Source organism: Ammospiza caudacuta, chromosome 1 (genome assembly GCF_027887145.1).
Source record: "Ammospiza caudacuta isolate bAmmCau1 chromosome 1, bAmmCau1.pri, whole genome shotgun sequence".
Lineage (NCBI taxonomy): Eukaryota > Metazoa > Chordata > Aves > Passeriformes > Passerellidae > Ammospiza > Ammospiza caudacuta.
In genome coordinates, this window is record NC_080593.1 from 120,408,951 (window position 1) to 120,428,763 (window position 19,813).

At 38.5% G+C, this 19,813-nt stretch overlaps 1 protein-coding gene across 1 annotated transcript; it reads right to left on the bottom strand.

The window, feature by feature from the left end:
* Positions 1-9,211: 9,211 nt before the first annotated feature.
* COPS5 (COP9 signalosome subunit 5) lies at positions 9,212-19,418 on the bottom strand. The gene is made up of 8 exons (XM_058809235.1): positions 19,190-19,418; positions 18,821-19,055; positions 16,183-16,311; positions 15,641-15,706; positions 14,117-14,202; positions 13,201-13,312; positions 12,344-12,492; positions 9,212-9,605 (listed from the first exon to the last, which is right to left on the bottom strand). The coding sequence occupies exons 1-8, from the start codon at positions 19,345-19,347 to the stop codon at positions 9,521-9,523; spliced, it is 1,020 nt and encodes a 339-aa protein (XP_058665218.1). The 5' UTR covers positions 19,348-19,418; the 3' UTR covers positions 9,212-9,520.
* Positions 19,419-19,813: the final 395 nt, after the last annotated feature.

Here is a 19,813-nt window from a genome sequence, read left to right on the forward strand (position 1 = left end):
TCAACAGGGAGCTGGATGAGGCCACACGCGAGCGCATGCGGCAGCGTGAGGAGATGCTGAGGCAGGAGATGACTCGGCTGCTGCAGGAACTGGAGCAGGGTGACATGGCCCAGAGACACCTGCTCCCCACTGCCACGCTGCAGTGGCAGAGCTGGGCTCTGGCTGTCGTTGTGCTCTTGGGGCTGTGGTGGTGGCTCCGATACTTGAGAAATCATAGAATTGTAGAATCCTAGAATGGTTTGGCTGTAGCAACCCTAAAGATCCATTTAAAGGTCATCTCCTTCTAACTCCCCTTCCATGGGCAGGGACACCTTCTAGTAGACGAGATTAATGCCCCATCCCATCTGGCCTTGAACACTTCCAGGGATGAGGCATCCATAACTTCTCTGGGCAGCCATTAACCACAATTCCAGTACCTCACCACCCTCACAAAGAAGAATTTCTTCCTAATGGAAATCCAAAGCTACCCTCCTTCAGCTTAAAGCCACCCCCCCTTGTCCTATCACAGCATGCCCTTGTAAAAAGTCCATCTCTGTTCTTCGTGTTGGCCCGTTTAGGTAGTGGGAGGGTTCTGTAAGGTCTGCCTGGAGCCTCTCCAGGTTGAATGACCCCAGCTCTCTCAGCCTGACTTGATAGGAGAGGGGCTCCAGCCCTATAATCAGCTTAGTGGCCCTCTTCTGAACACATTCCAACAGCTCCAGGCCTTTCTTGTTTTAGGGGCCCCAGACCTGGACATAAGTACTCCAGGTGGGGTCTCACGAGACTGGAAGAATCACCTCCCTCAACCTGCTGGCCACACTTACTTTGATGGAGCCCAGGACACAGTTGAGCTTTCTGGGCTGTGAGTGGACACTGCTGAGTCATGTCAGACTTCTTGTCCTTTCTCAGCCCAGCCCATACTTGTGCTTGGGATTGCTCTCACCCGGGTGCATGTGGATCTGGCCTTGTTGAACTTCAGGAAGTTTGCATTGGCCCACCTCTCAAGCCTATCAAGGTCCCTCTGGGTGGTATTCCTCCTGTCCAGCATGTTACCACACCACACAGCTTGGTGTTGTCAATAAACTTGCTGAGGGTACACCTGATCCCATTATCCATGTCACCAACCAAGATGTTAAAGTGACTGGTCCCAGGACCGATATCTGTGGCTATGTAAAGCCCATTCAGCCCTAACACTAATAAATGGGATAAAGTCATGAATGTTTCATGAATGTTTGGCTGCTGCATATTCTATTCCTTAGCTAGCACACTATTTGTAGACAAAAAGTCTACCATAAAACAAGAAATTTAATATTGATGCTCAGGACTTTGGCTTCTAAATTTGTACGGAGTACAAGTTCATTTTGGATCAACAGTTGTTAGGAATTATGTTATTCAGACCTCTAAGTGGCAAAATGCTATAAGTATCTATAAAAATGGAGAATTGGCAGTGTTATCATCCTGCTATGCACACTTCATGGGTTTCAACACTGTTGTCTGCAGACCTGAAGCCACCATCTCAAACTCCCATCTCATACCAACATGAACACACAGCATTTTGTTCCCACATCCTAAGAAAAGTGGGGAGGAAAGAACGGGATTTTATATTATTTTGGCTTGAAATGATTTAAATATCATTACAGGACATAGGTTATTTTCTTGTTTTACTTACATGCAAGATGTCATCGATCACAATATCTTTTTCCTAAAGCCAAGAATATTACACACCACCCTGCTTTCCCTATTTTCCATGCACAGTACAGTGGTTCTACATTTATTTTGCAACCATACTGAGTCCTCTGCAAAGGTTTGCTGTAAGTTCAGAACAGGAGAAAAGTCTACATTTCATGTTGCCTTCCTTTTGCAAGATTAATTCACATCCTTAGACCTCCTTTTAGAAAGCTAACAAACCATGTTAGAAGAAAAAAGTCTTTTATGGAGGAGCATTGCATTCAAAAGAACATTCAACATTGACAAGAGGCCACAGTTCAATTCTTTGGCTCATCTTCTGTAGCAGCATAGACAAGAGATCTACACATCTTTTTTCCTGTTAGAAGCAAAACCTGGTGCTCTAGGCAGCCAGACAACTTTGTCAAATGATTTCAGAGATAAATGAAAGGCTTTAATGTTTATGAGGAGTAAACTAATACCTTGAAATTATTGTAATTAAAAAACCCCAAAACACAACAACAAAACATAAGGGAGGAAAGAGAAAGTTCAACTATCTTTAAAGAGACTGCCTTTCAATAGAGCAAGTTCAGTCTGAAGTTAAGATCTGTATTTGTATCATTTGATCCTTCTAGAACTTCACATAAGGTAAAAGTTTTTATCCTATTAAACCATGATTGCCTTGTTACAGCTCCTATAACCTCACAAGTTGTTAAGTTTCTCAAGTCTGCTTTGTGCAACCCAACCAGTATGCAGGCTGGGGCAAGCAAAACTCTTAACTTAAAACAAGAAGTTGAAGTTTTAGAGAGCTGATTCTATTTGTGCAACGTACTACAACAGCTAATTTCACAGTGAGATGGACAAACCTCTTCAAAGCATCTGCACTACATACTTACATGATCAGAACAATTAAGCAACTGGGATTGGAGCACCTCCAGTCACCAAAGACTATGAAGTGGCATCTCAGATCTGCAGCATCAAAATCTGCTGGAGTCTGGAAACAAAGGTGAAGTCATTAGAAAAATATTTGTTTGTCAGGAGAAACATTTTATCTTCATAGTGTTTTTTTTTTTCTTTTAATAAACATTATATCTTACCTCCAGCAGAGATGACAATGTAGATTTGGGAAATGCAAAATCCTGTTTCCAACATCAAGTTTTCACCATAGAGGAAATAACAGTTTGGCAAATTTTGTAATGAAGCTTAACAGATGAATCAACAATAGAAAGAAAAAATTATGATATGCTGCTATGATTCAGAAACAGTCCAAAGATATACTGGCATCTCAGCATTATTTTGTCAAACATTGTACAGATATCTGAGTACTCACACAGTCATTCTTTATTCTTAAATACTGTAAAATGTTATTTATGTGTTATTTGTCCCCAGCTGATGATTTACATAAATATTTGTGTTAAACCATTTTTGCTATTCTCAGAGTTTTACCTAGATGTCCTAAGAAGAATTTTTAAAGTGGAAAAGGAAGAATTCCACACAAACTTGGAAAAATGAAGAGCTAGTTTGGAGCTTGTATCACCATATAAAATACATCTTGTTTAAGTTGAAACAGTATCTGCCATTTTCTCTAGTTAGATCTTTGTAGAACTCAGACTGAAAATGCCTCCCTTAGTAACAGATTTAAAATACAAGCTTAATTCTAACCTCAAATGATGTGAATGCAACTTGTCTTCAGCTGGAGAAGAAAGTTCAGGTGGTTGTAATTACTAAAGATTGCATGCCATTAGATGCAGGCATATAAATTAATTTCCTTTTATAATAAAGTAATGCCACTGCAGTTGCACATAAACCCTAAGGTAATCTGGGCTAGAGCAAACAGAAATTCACACAGGAAATGATGGACAAATTTACATAGGGGTTGAATACATGTTTCAGCTGAAAATGAAGAGCTCTAAACACAATACTTTCATAATCCCTCAAAGGGCTTAGCCATTTCCTATCTGTGGTCATCTGAAGAGAAAAACTGTGCAGAACAGATTAAACACTCTTTGCTAACAACATTGTTACAAATTGTTATTAAAGGTGGTAATGTCTGACAAACTAGAGATGTTATGTTAGTGCATATAAACCCAGTAATACTTACATATGCTTTACCAACTACATTTTTAAAAGGCTGATGATCAATCTTCTTATTTGATAGAGGGAAACAGACACTAGCTCTGGCAAAAATGCCTTGCTAAAGTTTATGCACTCCTGGTTTTTGAAAAGCCAGGAAGAAAACCCCATTCTCCTGAGATGCAGTCCTGTGACCTATCCACTGGACCATACTACTTCCCAGAATACTGTAGTTTTCAGAAAGTCCTCTATGAAGCAATTTTTCATAATTAAAAACAAACCAAATGTCACAGCAAATATTTCATATGCCAGAGGTTTCATCTGAGGGTCAAAATTAACTTTCCTAAATTACATATTTCCTTGTGGATATTATTCTGAGGCTCTGAAAAGTAAAACTACAGCTCATAAAAATACACCCTGAGGAACAAGATACTTCATTAATTCCTTAAAGGTTTAGCATAATTGTTTTTAACTCAAGAAAAATCTTTCAACTAACTGGATACTCTCTGATGTCAGTTCTTCAAGACTTGACACACAAAAAAAGTTCTATGTGCATGCAATTAATCTTGTATTTTATCACCCCATATTTTAATAATTTTCACCTCTTAGGGACTTGTACTTTAAAATGATGCTATCTCAGCTGTGTAGTATTTACATTTTTCTGACTTTTTACTTTTAAAGTATTTATCTTTTTATCTTAACCTAGTTTATGGTATGATATAGAAAATACCTTATGATGGGATTTCATAATAGTGTAGATAGATTTCATAAATATAATAGTGTAATTAAGATTGGAAAGATCATTGCCCTAGCACTTGCCAAGTCCACTACTAAACCATGTCCCTAAGTGCCACACATACATGTCTTTTAAATACCTGCAGTGATGGTGGCTCAACCACTTCCCTGGGAAGCCAGTTCCAGTGCTTGATCCCTCTCAGTGACAAATTTTAGTGGTAAAATGAGAGTCCAGTTCTGATTTGGAATTTTTGGGGCACAGCCATAAAAATAGATTAAATAAATAGCATATTTATTAAAGAGAAAGTAACATACCAAGCTTATTTCAAAACACTGACAGAAAATAAAAAACCCCACAAAATTTAGCAAAAGGGAGAAAATAATTAAGATGATTAATGTTTAATTATATTTAATATATTTTTAACCTCATAAACAAAATAGTAACATGTCAGCAATTAGCTTTACAGCTTGTATTCTTCAACTTTTCATAATCAACATTAAATAATAACTGGCATTACAGTTCATAATAAATGGAGGACTACTGTAGAAACACTGCATGTCTTGGGGCAATGTACTATGCTGTGCAGGAGTGATCCTGTACTCAGCTTCATGGCAACCTTATACTTTCTGAAGCAAATGTATCTGTCACACTGAAGTTTCATGAAACACTGGACAAGTTAGGGTAAAATCAAAATATTCAAAACCAGCTGCAGTCAAAACTTTATAAAGGCACAAGTGATAGAAATGCAACAACATTATGCTTCATTTACTAAATATCAAGTTTAAGAGAGCTCATTCTATTTAAGCTGAGCACATGTGCCCACTGCCACCAAAGTCAAGGAAAATGAGAAAGTCCCTTGTCAGAGAGGGTCAGAACAGGGGTAAAGCAAGTTTTTCAAGGAATACCAAAGATAGAGAGTGAACAGAGCTCTTGTAACCAGGTCACAGATGCCTGTTATTCCAGTACTAGAATCAAAGATAATTTATGGAAAGCTCGAGGAATATTTCTTCTGTCCTGGCATGAATGTGAGGTAAGGAACAACTGAAGAACTTGTGACACTCCTCAAAAGCAAAACGTTAAGGTCAGCCTTTTTATTAGCTTTTTCTGAAGCAAAAATATTTCTTGTCTTGACTGAGGCTGCTTGTTAAGAGTAGAGTTTGTGACAAAACCCAGATACCTGTGACTAATGGTGCCAGAAAGTTTTTGGGACTGAAACATATTCTAAAATTTGTCTTTCTTCAGTGTACTGAGCTTCTTATTTAAAATTCCTGTTTAATATAAGCCTTCAGAAAGGCTCACTCTCCAGTAGATATCTAATGTAAGAGATCTAGGCAAACACTGAACATTTACTAACCCCCACTTTCCCTCAGAGTAAGGGCTGAGGTTTTGCAAATCTGTGTGCTTCAGGATGCAAATGGAGCTGCTGGATGCAGCTCATACATATTTAGCAAAAATTGACCCTAATAAATAGTCTGTCACCTAATTAGGTTTTTACAAGCAAGACAAGGGAATGAGGGAGAACTATTTTCCTCTCTCTAAAATTTTGGTGCACCCAAATATTGAGTACAGCGCAGGTCTGGGTTCTGTGTGTCAAGGTCAAATTAGGAGGTAGGATGTATGGAAAGCAAATAAAATTGTCAAGTGGGCAAAGTGGCAGCTTTATAATGACAACATAAAAAAGCTGAAATATAACGATTTAGAGAAGGCTGAGGTAATTATATGATGAAATCTAATAAAGGCGGAGGTTAAAGCAAACAAAATTGTTCATCACTCCATGCCATGCTATTAGAACTAGAAATACTCTAGAAAGCTACTAGATCCATTCAAAACAGGTAAAAAATGGCCAGGTTCAGGTGCTCTCCCTAGCAGCCCTCCTACAGCTGTCTTGGGAGATGGTCCATCAGCAGGGCATTTCCCATATCCCCTCACCTTCTCTTGCCTATTTTTGTTTTATGTAGACTGGGGGACAAGACAACAAGAAAACATGCAGAGAAGCCAGTCTCTCACAGCTGCATTACTCCATGCAGTAAATTTAAAAATGATAAAAGCAAGAAAAAACATGATGTCTTTTTTCTCATTCTGTTGCAACAGAAGCCAAGCCATTCAATCCTCAGGCAATAAATTAATTTATTGGAGCTGCAATCCCATTCCTTACCAAACATTTTAAGGGGACTTCAAAGGAGTAGCAGACCTGATAGGATAATGAAGCTATGTAGGATATCTGATAGGATAATCTTTGTCCCAGTAATCACAGAATAAATCTGAATGGCTCTGCTTTTAGCCCATTTGCAATAAGGCAAACCAGTATTCTATCAGGAATTTCAGTGTAGTCCTTTGTATTTGATTGTCACAAATACACACGTATTTCTTTGGATTTTGGTGGTATTAGTATGTATAAATTATTTTAAAATGTAATTTGCGTGCATGAGAAAGGTGAGCATACAGGTATGCTTCAAAAAAGAAAACCAGAACAGGATATGGAAGAAGTTCAAATACAATTCAGCATTTTCAGCATTCTGTAGTTTAGTATGTTGACAAATACTGTTAGATGAAGAAATTATTTGTGTTCATTAAGATTTTTATTTATTGAAATGTAAAAGGCACTCACTATTTTGGAATGCATGCCTGTCTCAAAAAATCTTACCAAAGAGAATCCATTTGTATGTGCTTTAGTACTTACTGCATTACTTCAGCTGTCAGCTACCTGATACGTGGCACTCATTTGCATAAACTGATTTCTAAATAAAAAGTGGCTGCAAAGGTGAATCAATGTAAGTGAACATGTACTGTTCTCAAGAATACCCTCATTACTAATATTTTTGAAGTCTCACAACTGCTTGGTAGAATTAAGGCATCTATCCATGAATGATTCTCCATTGTTCAGGATACAACTGTTTGTGAATGTAGATGGGGATGACTCCTTTGTGGTAATGATCCTCAATGCATGGAATTCTGATCTCAGAACTTGGAATAATGCTAACATTAAAAATGGCTGTTCAAAGACAAAGGCTCTGTTCTTCTGGTTCCTGAACACTGCAGAAAGGATCCTATGCAGGCAACAGGTACAGCCCCACTACATGTATAATTTTAAACTGAGTTGCAACACCATATGCTCAGCAAGTAACAAGACACATAACTCAATGGACAAGTGTTCACATGAGCATTTAAACATCAGCATTCATACTGCAACACTTTATATAACAACTTGGTATTTTGAAGTCATCTGTGTCTAAAAACATGGTGTGTGAGCCTGCATGCAGAAAAACTCAGTTCACTGCTATCACAAACAAGGACAGTTTAAATAGAGTAATAGACTAATATGAGATGAAACTATTATTTTATATGTTAGGTAGATACAAGATGTGCAAAACTTTTGGATCATGCAAAGAGAATTCTACAAAGTAGCAACAGAGATACCTATTAGGAAATATATCTCACAAAGGCAGGGTGCTTTGTGTAAACACACACTGACTGGGATAATGGCTGTGTGTTCAATTTAAAGTCTCAAAGACCTATGGAAGAAAATTAAGTAAGAAAAGTTCACTGGCCAGGTACAATTGCTTTGTCTTCCTTGAACTTAAAAGGAACTCCTGTGTATTACACAATGTGCTTGTTTGTACAAAAGTCTACTAGTGCATTTCCAAGAAAATAAATACCTTATTAAAATACCACAGCTTTCTTCTCCTGACTCCCCACCACCACTATCATGCTGAAAGAAGAATGAAACTGTTCTCCTACCAAATTGCACATCTGATTATTATCTCAAATTTACGAGCTACAATTAAACATATTTTTCCTATACACTTGGATGCTGCTGTTTTAAAACTCTTGATGAACTTCTGCTTTGGGCTATCTGCATTTCCCTGCTGAATTACAAATTTTCATTGTATAACTTGCATCTTAACTTCAAATCCACTGGAATCTGTTTGTATGAAAAGGCCTAAATGAGTAATAGCTATTAAAATTTCCAGACCAAAACAAAAACAAAATCCACATCAAGGCAGAGCTAAGGTTGAAAAGGAGACTCAGTTACTTAAGGTATAAAGCATAATGGCATATTGTATAAAGCATAAATTATCCCAAAAGTAAACATTCCAAAACCCCCAGGAAACTCAGGATTAAAGATGAAAACTTAAAAGGAATCCAAACATCTTGTATTATTGAAATGCAGAATGAAAGCCTCCAAAACAAACTTAGATCAGCCCTGCAGCAGCACCACATTGTAAGCCAGAAATTATGATTAATGCATTTAGTATCTGTGGCCTGAAATTAGCCTAATGTGTATTTCAAAGGTAATTTTTCATTTTGTTCCTTTGTATGCAACAAGTGACTATGACAAGCAATAGAAGGTGAGTTACAGGAGAAGAATAATGGTATATAACCATGTTATGAGTTCCACTGCAGAGCTGGTCAATAGTTCACTACTTAGAAATATAAAATGTCCATCATGAGTGTGAAGCTGTAAGCAAAACACCGTTGTACCATGCATAAATGTTCCATTACTGTGAAAGAAACCACTTCTGGCTGGAGCAGTAAACCTCAATCAGGAAAGGCTCCATTAAATTTAATAACTTGTTGAAAGATAAACAAGTGGGATTTCAATTCTTAAAATTAAGCACAGATATTAAAATCTGAGAAACAAACTTCTTACATTACATAGGTTACCTATCTAATCTGTGCAGACAGAATTTTTCCACGGAGCAACAAGAAAAAGAGAAGATAAACATTTGCCAAAAATATCAAGGCCCAAAACGCACATTTAGTTTCAAAATTCTTTTATTGCAGTTGGGTAATAGAGATAAATATCTAAGAGCAAAATCCAGTAAGTCACATTTATTTTCCTTTGGAACAATTCTGCAAACTGGTTTATGATAAAGAACAAAAAGTTGCACTGCATTTTGGAACCTTTTGTTCTTTAAAACTGGTCAGACAGGTGGGAAATATTAAAGAACTACAAATTAAATGAATAATTTTCCGCTTCAGCTTCATTTCCAAACTGAACAAGTCCAAGCAAAAGAAACGATGGTATTTTCTGCTTTGGAGATACATATCAACTGGTAATGCACTTCAAGCTATATTAATTTGATTAAAAAGTTTATCCTTAATAACCTGAGACATCAATCCATGTATAGCTTCTATGGTGGTCTTGCAGCTGAAAAACAAGTATAAATTCAATGTTGGACAAAAACTGAACTGAACTGTCATTTTCCTTGAAGATATCCAGCTGTTTTGGAAGTTCAGGGTGCCCATAACCCCATGAATCTTAAAAACTGTCCAGAAAGGAACAGTCACATAGAGCAATTTAGCCATTGTTGCCAATACCTTTTTGTTACTTGAAACGCAAACTAACCATACACACAAAACCACAGAAATAACAGAAAACTTTGTCTTGCAATTTATGACATCTTATATTAACAACAGCAAGTGGGCTCTATGGTCATTTGAACAAAGAAAAAAAAATCCTTAGGGGAATGGAGCTATCAGCTGGTATTATCAATGGTATTAGCAATACCTGCAGACTCTCACTGCTCTCTATCTCCTTTGCCCAAGCCCAGGGCAGTAGTGTACAGTAACCATGGTTCCTCTGAGAAACTTTACACGGAACATTAAAGAAATGTTTACAAAACAAATCAGTTATTGGTCAAATTATGTAATGTGCAAAATTTCAAAGAGCTGAGAGGATTCCTACTGATCCAAGTTTTCCCCAGTGTCTGCCATAGGGCAGTGTGGTGTCAAACTAACAATTAAAACAGACTGTAAAAATGCAAAAGATGAATCAGGACTGAAGGCATGGAGAACAGGGACAAATTATTAGACAGATAAAGGAATCCTAGGGAAAGCAAGTTGACTTGGAGCACAACTTGGCTAATGCATGTGCTCTCTTAGAAAATGGCTTAGAGATGTACATGGACAGTACCAGAACTTATCAGACAGCCCAGTGGAAGCACCTTGATGCTAATGCTTTACAGCACTGTTTTCCCAAAGCATGTATGTCTAACAATCCTTTAGTGATCTCTGCAGCCTTATTTCTTCAGAGTAATTTAGGGTGACACCAAATTAATTGTCCTGTGTCTGCACAGGCCTTCTACTGTCTTTTCTGTTAGGAAAGATCAGTAAGTGAAGAAAAACATGCATCTCTAAAAGTGTTACACTCAATTTTGGGAACTATGGTAGCTTTTGTTGCACAGGAAAGCAGAATTTTTGACAAAAACAATTCCTTCCAATCCCTTACAATTTATAAACCAACTACTGATGAAGACTAAATAAAAACAGAAAAGAAAAATGCCTAGAACTACTGCAACAAATAATATAGTAGCATGATCAGATAAAGAGCTATTTCTTAGAATAACTGTAAACATGTGAGAGTAAGGGGAAAATAAAATGCAGTCAGTTTTATGGGACTCCAGACAGCAATGCAAACTTATCAGCAACTCCCTCCTCTTCATGTCTTTAAAGCATTGCTATTCTGTTCTGTTTCCCTACAGGAACTGGGAGGTATCACTTAACCTGGCTGCTATGAGCTAGCAACAGATTAACTCCACTGCAAATGTATTCTGCAGTTAAAATAGGCTAAATGAGTATTAATTTTCATAAAGTCAACCCCCCTGCAACTCGATCATGTTTGTCAGGAAACTTGTAAGAGCTGTTAACTTTGCAGAAAAATAAACAAAGGTGTGTCAGGAGGAGAGAATACCAGGAAACTGTTCTGTTAGCAAGATAAAGTCATGGGGAAGAGGGACAGAAAGCCTCAACATCTGAAAACATGCATATGCAAATATCCCAGATTTTGTTCAGTTTTGGCACTCTGTTCCAAGGGATTCTGCAGAATTATTTCCTTATTCAATGTAATGACTACATCTCACTCAGAATACTCCTAAGATGAATGCAGGTGAGTTCTGCCTTCTCCACAGAAGGACCTGAGTTTGTACCACTATATAAAGTGCAGTATTTCCTGGTTTTCAAAGTCTGAAATTTCCCAAATACAATGTACTTGAACAACCCAGCTGTATGAGCTGTTGGATACTATTAACCTCGGTTAAAAGATTTTACTTGGAAAAATGGTGACTAACATGATATAGTTTAAGCACACATGTAATTCTTAAGGCTAATGGGAAAGAGATGTGAGTATTACTGAGAAGCAACTTGTGTACTTCAAAGCTCAAAATAAACAGAGCTGATCACCAATAAACATAGGGAAAACCGAGGGAAAATATTGCAACTTCTTTGAAATAACGTTGTACACCTAGTGATAAGAAGTTTATTAACTTACAATAGCAAGTATTTGCTGTCAGGCAGGGTAGCTAAATATAAAGGCCAGAATATCTGTAAGGCACTTCTTAAAAACAAAAAGCAACAACAAAAACCCAACCTTTTCTTATTTCTTAAAAAATGATACATTATTTAAGAAATATGAAAAAAGGAGGTCATAATTTTTACATTAGTAAAAGTATTAGACAAGTGTAAACTGAACTTACTGGACTGTTAACACTAGTTCTTAAAATCATGTTCTATACCATAATTTTACTTACTGTTAGTTTTAACCTGATTAACCATAAAAATGTGTAATTTCTAGTAAAGTTACAATTTTGCTTTAGACAGAAAACATTTTTTTGTTTGTCAGACACTGATGGAATTTTACAGCATTTTTTGTTTAATAAACTAGAGTTAAATTTATTCCAAACACCCTAAAATTAAAAATTCATTGTAGGTTTAATATAGGCAATATTTTCTTTAACTTTCAAAAACAACTAGTGACTTCTGGACCCTTTCATTTCTACCTACAACCTAATTCTTATCTCTAATCTTCTCAGGTTACAATTGCAGGCATGAGAAAACTTTAAAACTAAGTAATACTTTTTACATGAAGCACACATGGATGTGTTATCTTACCTGTCTCTTGTTGCTTTTGCAAGTTTGTCTTCTGATTTCTTGTCATGAGTCTCTAAACCCAGCATGAAACTGCCCCTTCCAAGCTGAGCCTCTGACTGTTCTAATTTTTCAGACAAATCAAAGACTTGGCCAGTGGTATAGTCAGCATTCTTAAGAGAAAGAAAGTAATAAATATTTTGAATTTAAGCTAAAAATTCAAGCATTGGTACACAAAATAAACCCCATCTGAGAAACATTTTTAAAAGTGTAGTGCTGCATATTTGAATCTATATCTGAAATTGAAGATATAGAACATGACTGGTGGTTAAGAGAACAGAAGCTAAACATCTGACAAATGCTCAATCCCTAAAGCCTGATTTGGGTTCTTTTTATTACTTTCAACCCATGCCCTAAGTCAAGTAGGAGTAAGTAAAACTTGGTTTTGACCAAGAGAAAAAAAAATTGGCTTCTGCAAAGGGAAGGTTTTGATGCTCAGCTGTTACACTGAAGGTGTACCTGCACTGCTTCTGTTGTAACCTAGTTTCAACAGTTCCATTGTTTATTTTTTTTAAAGTGTTTACTTATTAAACACCGTTATTCATTACAGTGCTCTATAGATACAAGGTTAAAAACTATTTAAGACAAAATCTACGTGTATAAACAGAACTCAGTAAAATTAAATGTGTTATTCCCACCTTCTACTTTTACAGAGCAGATATGAGGAACATTTCAGTATTTATGATTAGGAAAACCTTCCCTTCTTCTTCTACTGGACAGATTCTTAATGTGGGGTCTGTATCTATCAGTGTTCTATTAAGTATTTTACAGCAGAGGGCCTGGCTTTCAGACTCATGAATGCACACAGCTGTGGTACTTACAGTGAGTAGACTAGAAGAACTGAGAGTGTTCACCCAGTACTTGTTCCACAACAGCTCAAGCAATTTACGATCCAAAGACGATTTAAAGTATGAGACTTCTAAAGCATAATACCTTTAAAAACAGACATGCAAACAAAAGAAGTGTCCCTCTAAAAATGTCTTGCTTGACTGTCACATCCAAAGTACATGCAACTCAAAAAATCCTTAACAATGACATATATCTTAAAAAATACAAAGCACTTAAGGTTACTGCCAGTTCCAATTCTCTGTATGATGTTCCATAACTAATTCATATGTAGATTTAATACATAATCCCCACACAAACTGCTGTGTTCTGCTAAATGAGATTGCAAGAGTTTTTAACATTATTCTCTTAACATATTTCATGCTTGGGTTCTTCAATACTGTAATAACTTACAGATGATTGTAGCTTTGCATGTATCACTTCTAACTTCTTGAGGAATGCCTGGTAGCAGTAAATGTTACAAACAGGCAAACAATCCTACATCCTACCACACCTATTTTGAAAGCCAGGCTTTAGTGGTGTTACAAATGAACACTCAGTAATGCAAGAAAAGGAGGTGTACAACACTTGCCCCCACTAAGAAGAGCAGTGGGATCACAGCCTCCCCAGTCCTGCTGATCAATAGACATGTGACCCAGCAAGGCATCACTACTTAAAAGTGTTCAGCAATCAGCTGCTAAAGCTTTTAACCAGGTTCATCTTTATCTTTGCAGTTCTCCCTTAAAAACATCTCCTGATAAATGCCAGTAACCCTTTTTTCACAAAAACAAGAGTGCTAAAGCAACAGTAACTTCAAGATTTGAAACACTACAAGAAATTTGCTTTTCCATACTGAATCACTAACCTAAACACAAACACACAAAAAAAAGTTAGTAGTTTTTTGTTACTTACTGTTTACAATGTACACCGAAGTCTTCTATTTTATTGAGTGGAATAGTCTGGTATTCAGAGGGACCTTCATCTGGAGGTTTATAGCCCTAAAAATTTAACAAATGGCAAAAATGACACAGTAATTCCGAGGCTTTTCAGAATACCTAAACTTTACAAAAAAGTTTCTAGCTTATGCAACTCTAGTTGTTTTGTTGGGGTTTTTTGGGTTTTTTTTTTGTCTAGAGAAAATGACATTTCCCTGGTAGTCTGAAATTTGGAATTTTCCTGGATCTCAGGACATTTGGCTTTACGAGCTGTACTGGTCATTACATTTGTAGGTTTATCAAAAGCAAAGCAGTGGTTATAGTTGAGTTTTTTCAAATAAGTAGCTATGATTAGATCAAAGAAAGGGCAAACTTCTTCTTAGACAGTATTTCTCTACCTATTCTTGGAAATTTTGAGGGAAGATTTGAGAAGAGGGAAGAAACATCCATGGATATGCCTTAGAGATACCTAAAACTTTCAGTTGCTTGTTTAGCCAAGATGGTGCCATTCACAGCTACTGACTAAGCAAGAACTGCCTGCAGTCCACTGTGAGAACTCCATAAAAATATGCTTCTCGTGTGCCTTTTCCAGATGTGATTTGGTTTTCAGGTACAGGATTCTTCTCCCTGTTCAAAATTCTCTAAGTATTTATGAACTGATTTTGCCCATGGAAGTGAATATTCTCCTGAATCACAAACTGTTCTAAGATATCTTATGGTTTTGTCAACACAAAAATAATGCCTGAATAATGCCTGGACCTCTCACAATCATTTTTGTTAATTACAAAATTTAATTTTTATTAAGCAATTAATTTTGGTAATTGTTTTATTGAGTGCCTGTCTGAAGTTCTTGATGAGTCACTCATAACTGGGTATTTAAAAGATATACCTGAACCTCACTGGACTGAAATTAAATAGCACAGCCAGAAGTGTACATGAGAGGATGCATTTGGAGATGTAGATCTCCAATACTGATGTGATTTCTTAGTTTTAAGCCTAACCCATACTGTTTCATTAATTTTTTTGTACATTAGTTTGTGAAGATTCGTAATATTTATTTGAAAAAGTTAAGTAGATAGTTTTGAAGCTTCCTTTTCTAAAATGAAAAGCAAATTACAACATATTAAACATGCTATTAACATTTGGGTTTAGGTCTAAAAAATAAACAGAGAACAACTAACATAAAACAATTTTGATGACTGCTACCTACAACTATATCCATTAAAAACCAGGTATATAAAGCTACATAATTTTGGGACAGCTCCACAATTTTGGAGCTGTGTAATTGATTTAACACTGCCAAAACTCTATGAAAACCAAAATAAAAGTTAACCTTTATAAATGTAATCCAATATAAAAAGGCATGCAGAAACAAGTGTATGGACACATTTTCCTTTGGAATGAACATTCAGTACAGCACAGCAGACCAAACTCAGACAATCATTTAAAGACAGTTCAGTGTTCACACACTAAATAATTTTAGATAATTTTAGCTATTTACCTTAGGATATGTCCTAAAAGCTCCAAGATTTACTTTTCCTGCAGATATTGTTCTTGTTGGATCAATCTGTAGAAATACAGGAAAAACTCATTACATACATTTTATTATTTATTACAGGCTGAAATTAAGTTTATAGTAATTTTATTTCAGAAATGTAATTCATGCAAATTGTGTTAGTTCTGTCATAAACAGTACTTTTTGTGTTGGTATAAGACTCTCTAAAAGGATGGGAGTATCAATAACCTTCAGTGAATTATTTTTTAAACTAATTTTCCTTATTTCCTAAGGAAATAATGCTTAAGAAGGATACCATAACTGAAACAATGCAGTGAACATGGTCTAGCCAAGCAACACGACTGGTTTGCTCGGTATGTGGCCAGCAAAGCACAAGCAGTGGCACCAGTTTAAAGCGTGGATCTAACACCTCCATCATACAAAGTACACACTGCTAAAATGCTAAGAGACAGAAATCAAAAAATCCAAAAATTATTCCCCTCAACATGATTTGCTGTGCAGGGTTATCCCCAGCAGCCAGTACTTACAACCACTGCTACGAAGGGCTCCTGAAATTGCTGGTTGAGCATCTGGGTACTGACGTCGATGCCCGAGAGCCAGCAGCCGTAGCCGGGGTGACTGTGGTACCAGCCGATGGCATTTTCCAGGCGTCCCACCTAAGAAAGAGCAGGGAAGGGACAGCCCCGGCGTTCAGCTCCATTCCCAAAGCACCGGCCGCCCTCCAGCGGCACTTCCAGCACGCTGCAAGGCGCGCCAGGATAAACAGGAATTTCCACTCCCGATTCCCTAGAAACCATACGAGTAGCACTGGCATTCTCTGCCACAGCTGCTGCCACGGCACAAAGGCATTCAAGGAGCCTGGAGCTCCTTCTTCAGTGACAGCTGGAGTACAGAAGAGGTTCCACACAGCTGGATGGTGAGCTGCAGTGAGCAGGGCTGAGAAATTTCTTAGTGATATAGCACAAGTATGTCTAACCTCATAACATCAGTAGAGAATTAATTATTTAGTATGGTAACATATCTCGCAGGCATATACTATTAGATTAGTGATAGGTTTAAAAAATAACTTCAAAGGCATGCTTTCAAACACCAGAAGGGACAGAAATTATTGCCTGGAGTCAGGTTTAAAAGCCAAAAGATGAAATTTTGACAACTTTTTCTCAGATAAAACCTCAAAATAGGAGTTTCCAAATAATACACCTGCTATCTCTAAAAATGCTGGGAGAGAAAGGAGCAAAGCCAAAAAACCCCAGGAGAATAAACACCCATTGAACAGAATATTTGTAATCCTCTCTAAGGAATTGTTTACTAGCTGCTCCAGTAATGATGAGATAGAACATACAAACTGCCTACTTTATTTTTTAACTGAAGAATATTTTTATTTTCTTTACAACTCCCATGAGAGAGACCAACAAAACACTAAAGAACGTGTGTTATTTTTCAAAGCCAAATGATACGTTTGAACTAATTAAGATCAGATCTTGTCCATGGAGAATCAACTAATTGAAGCAGCAGGATCTATAAAGCATTTCTATAGGGGGATATATTAACTAGCACATAATGATAAAAAGAGCATTACATTACAGCTAATGATAAAAAGAAAAGTATATAGTTCTAAGTGCCACTGTTCTAGGAACAAGTGCTTGCTAAAATCAAATATGAAACAGCCAGCATGAAAATTCTGCCAGAGCACCAGGAAAGCGGAGTTATTTTATTTGCACACAAGTTCATTTTTAAAATCGTGAAACCAACTACAGACAAAACTGAACAACATAAACAAGGGGAAAATAAACATTTCCTGTCACATAAGAACTCCTACAGAAACCTGGACTGTTTTAAACATAAGACAGGCTGTTTACAATTTTATGCTATATACTTACCACTTTGAAATTTGGTATTTCTACCTAAGAATGGGATTCTATGAATATATCTGTATTTAAAGATAGCATTATTGTATCTTTAGGCAAAGACGTCTCTTCAATTTACCTACTTTTTGCAACAAGAGTATAAGCATCACAACATTGTCTTCAGAGAAAACATTCTAGATTAAATGAATTATTTCTGCATTTTCTCACGGGGATTAATTATTTTAAAAAGCTCCAGAACATAAATATTTCTGCATTATGTTTACTCTTTGCTGATGTTATGATTCAGCCTAATGCACATCCATTTCAAGATCTTCAACACTATGTAAGGCTATGAATATAAGTCCAACTCTCCAAAAGAACCCAAATACTCCTCTGTTATATCCACTTAGTATGTAAGGGGCTTCTAATTTTAGCAGGTTTAAAAATCAGTGGGTCAACTGGGTATCAAAACTGTTTGAGCTTGGAGAGTTAAAGCCATTTCAAGTTATAAGTATAGAATTGTCCTGTATTGGAAGAGGCCTATCAGCAGGTGCCCTTACATGCTGTGCTGGTTTCCACATCAGAGCCAAGTTGTGTTTCTGTTATCCTTCTGCACACGAGAACTTCACTGTATAGCCAGCTTTAACATGAGGTGGATCTCGGAATAGAGAGTGACGAAGATGGGAAACAGACAAGTGAGTCTGTTCATCTAAATTTCCAAATGATAAATATGAATAATTAAGTTGCACTGAAACTTACTTATTCCTTCACAAATATGTCTTTTTTAATGGAAAAGAGCAGCATGCTGTACACTAAGACCTCAGAAGAATGTAAGAATGTCATAATTCTGATCTACAAATACTAAGTACGTCAAATGCACACATATATTTAATTTTGCATACTGATTTTAGAAAGAAGTATCAGTTACTTTAGAAACACACTCTCTCACACAGGCAGCAGCCTCAGCCATAAAAACCCTTCCTCAGCAATGAAAATAACGTACAAAGGGAAGGAGCAAGCACTACTTTTTGTAGGATCATTAAGGTTGGAAAAGACCTCCAAGACCATCGTGTTCAACCTCTGATGACCTACAGCAAGTCAAGGAAATCTGTATGTGACAATGTTTACAGGCCCCTGCGTTCCGTGCTGCTGACATAGTTCTTACTGCCACGTTTGAGGAGAGACAGGACAATGGGGCAGGCACTCCATCACGGGGGGAGGGAGGAAGCCTGCAACCCTCCAGGGATGTTCCTGCAGCTCACCAGACACACAGGATCTCCACGGGGAGGGTCGGACACCGCCTGCCAGCTCTCCTTACCTGCTTGGCGTTCTCGATGTAGGCAGCCATGTACTCGTAGGCGGCGGCCTGCGCGTTGACGCGGGTCTCGGTGCCCTCCACGGGCAGCGCGAAGCTGTCCATGATGATCATGGTCTCCCCGTCCACCTTGCCCAGCATGAGCCCCATCACCTCCAGATTGCCGCCGGACCTGGCGTGCATCACCATCTTCAGCAGCGCCAGCGCGGAGATCTTGCAGTACTTGAAGTAATGGTGGCTGCAGCAGCGCAGAGGCCGCGGAAGGCAAGGGAAGGCAGAACCCTCAGATCAGGCCGGTGCTCCCCGCCCAACCCGCCCGCCCGCTCCGCCGCCCCGCTCCGCCGCCCCGCTCCCACTCCCACTCCCACTCACTCCTTGGTCCAGGGCTTCGCCGCCAGGATCTCCTGCTGCTGCTTGCGGTCGTACTTGTAGATCTCGTCGATGCTCTGCGCCTCCTGCATGTTGTTCGCCAGCTCCCAGGTCTTCTGCGCCATGCCGCTCCCGGAGGCGCCGCTCCCCGCCGCCGCCATCGCCCCGCACCGGGCCCCGGCCCCACAGCCCCTCTCCCGGCCCCGCTCCGCCGCACCGGGCCGCCGGCGGAACCAACCGCGGCGTGGGGGGACGGACGGACGGACGCACAGACGGTGGTACGGTCCGCGCAGGCCCGGCGCGGGCGGCGCTGCGCCCCCAGCGGCCGCGCTCGGCTCTGCACGCGGCTGGGCCCGACCCGCTCGCCCTGTAAAGCGGCGCCGCAGAATCCCGACCCCGGCCGGGCCCAGGCCTTTCTCACTATTTATCCATTTGTTTATTGACTTATGCTTTTTAAATTACTGTGACCAGTTCGGGGCTACTCAGTACGAGAGAGACACGGAGCATCTGGAGCGAGTCCAGCGGAGAGCAACAAAGATGTTTAAGGGACGGGAGCATCACTTTCGCGAGGAAAGGCTGAGGAAGCTGTGCCTGTTCAGCCTCGAGAAAGAGACGACTGAGAGGAGG

Bases quoted from the DNA above. Each gene is read 5' to 3' on its own strand.
- COPS5 (XM_058809235.1), bottom strand. From the start codon at position 19,347: ATGGCGGCGGCGGGGAGCGGCGCCTCCGGGAGCGGCATGGCGCAGAAG. The intron at 14,203-15,640 runs GTAAATAGCTAA...TTAAATTTTTAG, and splicing joins CTTTTAGGACATATCCTAAG to GGCTATAAACCTCCAGATGA. The intron at 9,606-12,343 runs GTAAGATAACAC...CTTGTTTTTCAG, and splicing joins GCAAAAGCAACAAGAGACAG to CTGCAAGACCACCATAGAAG.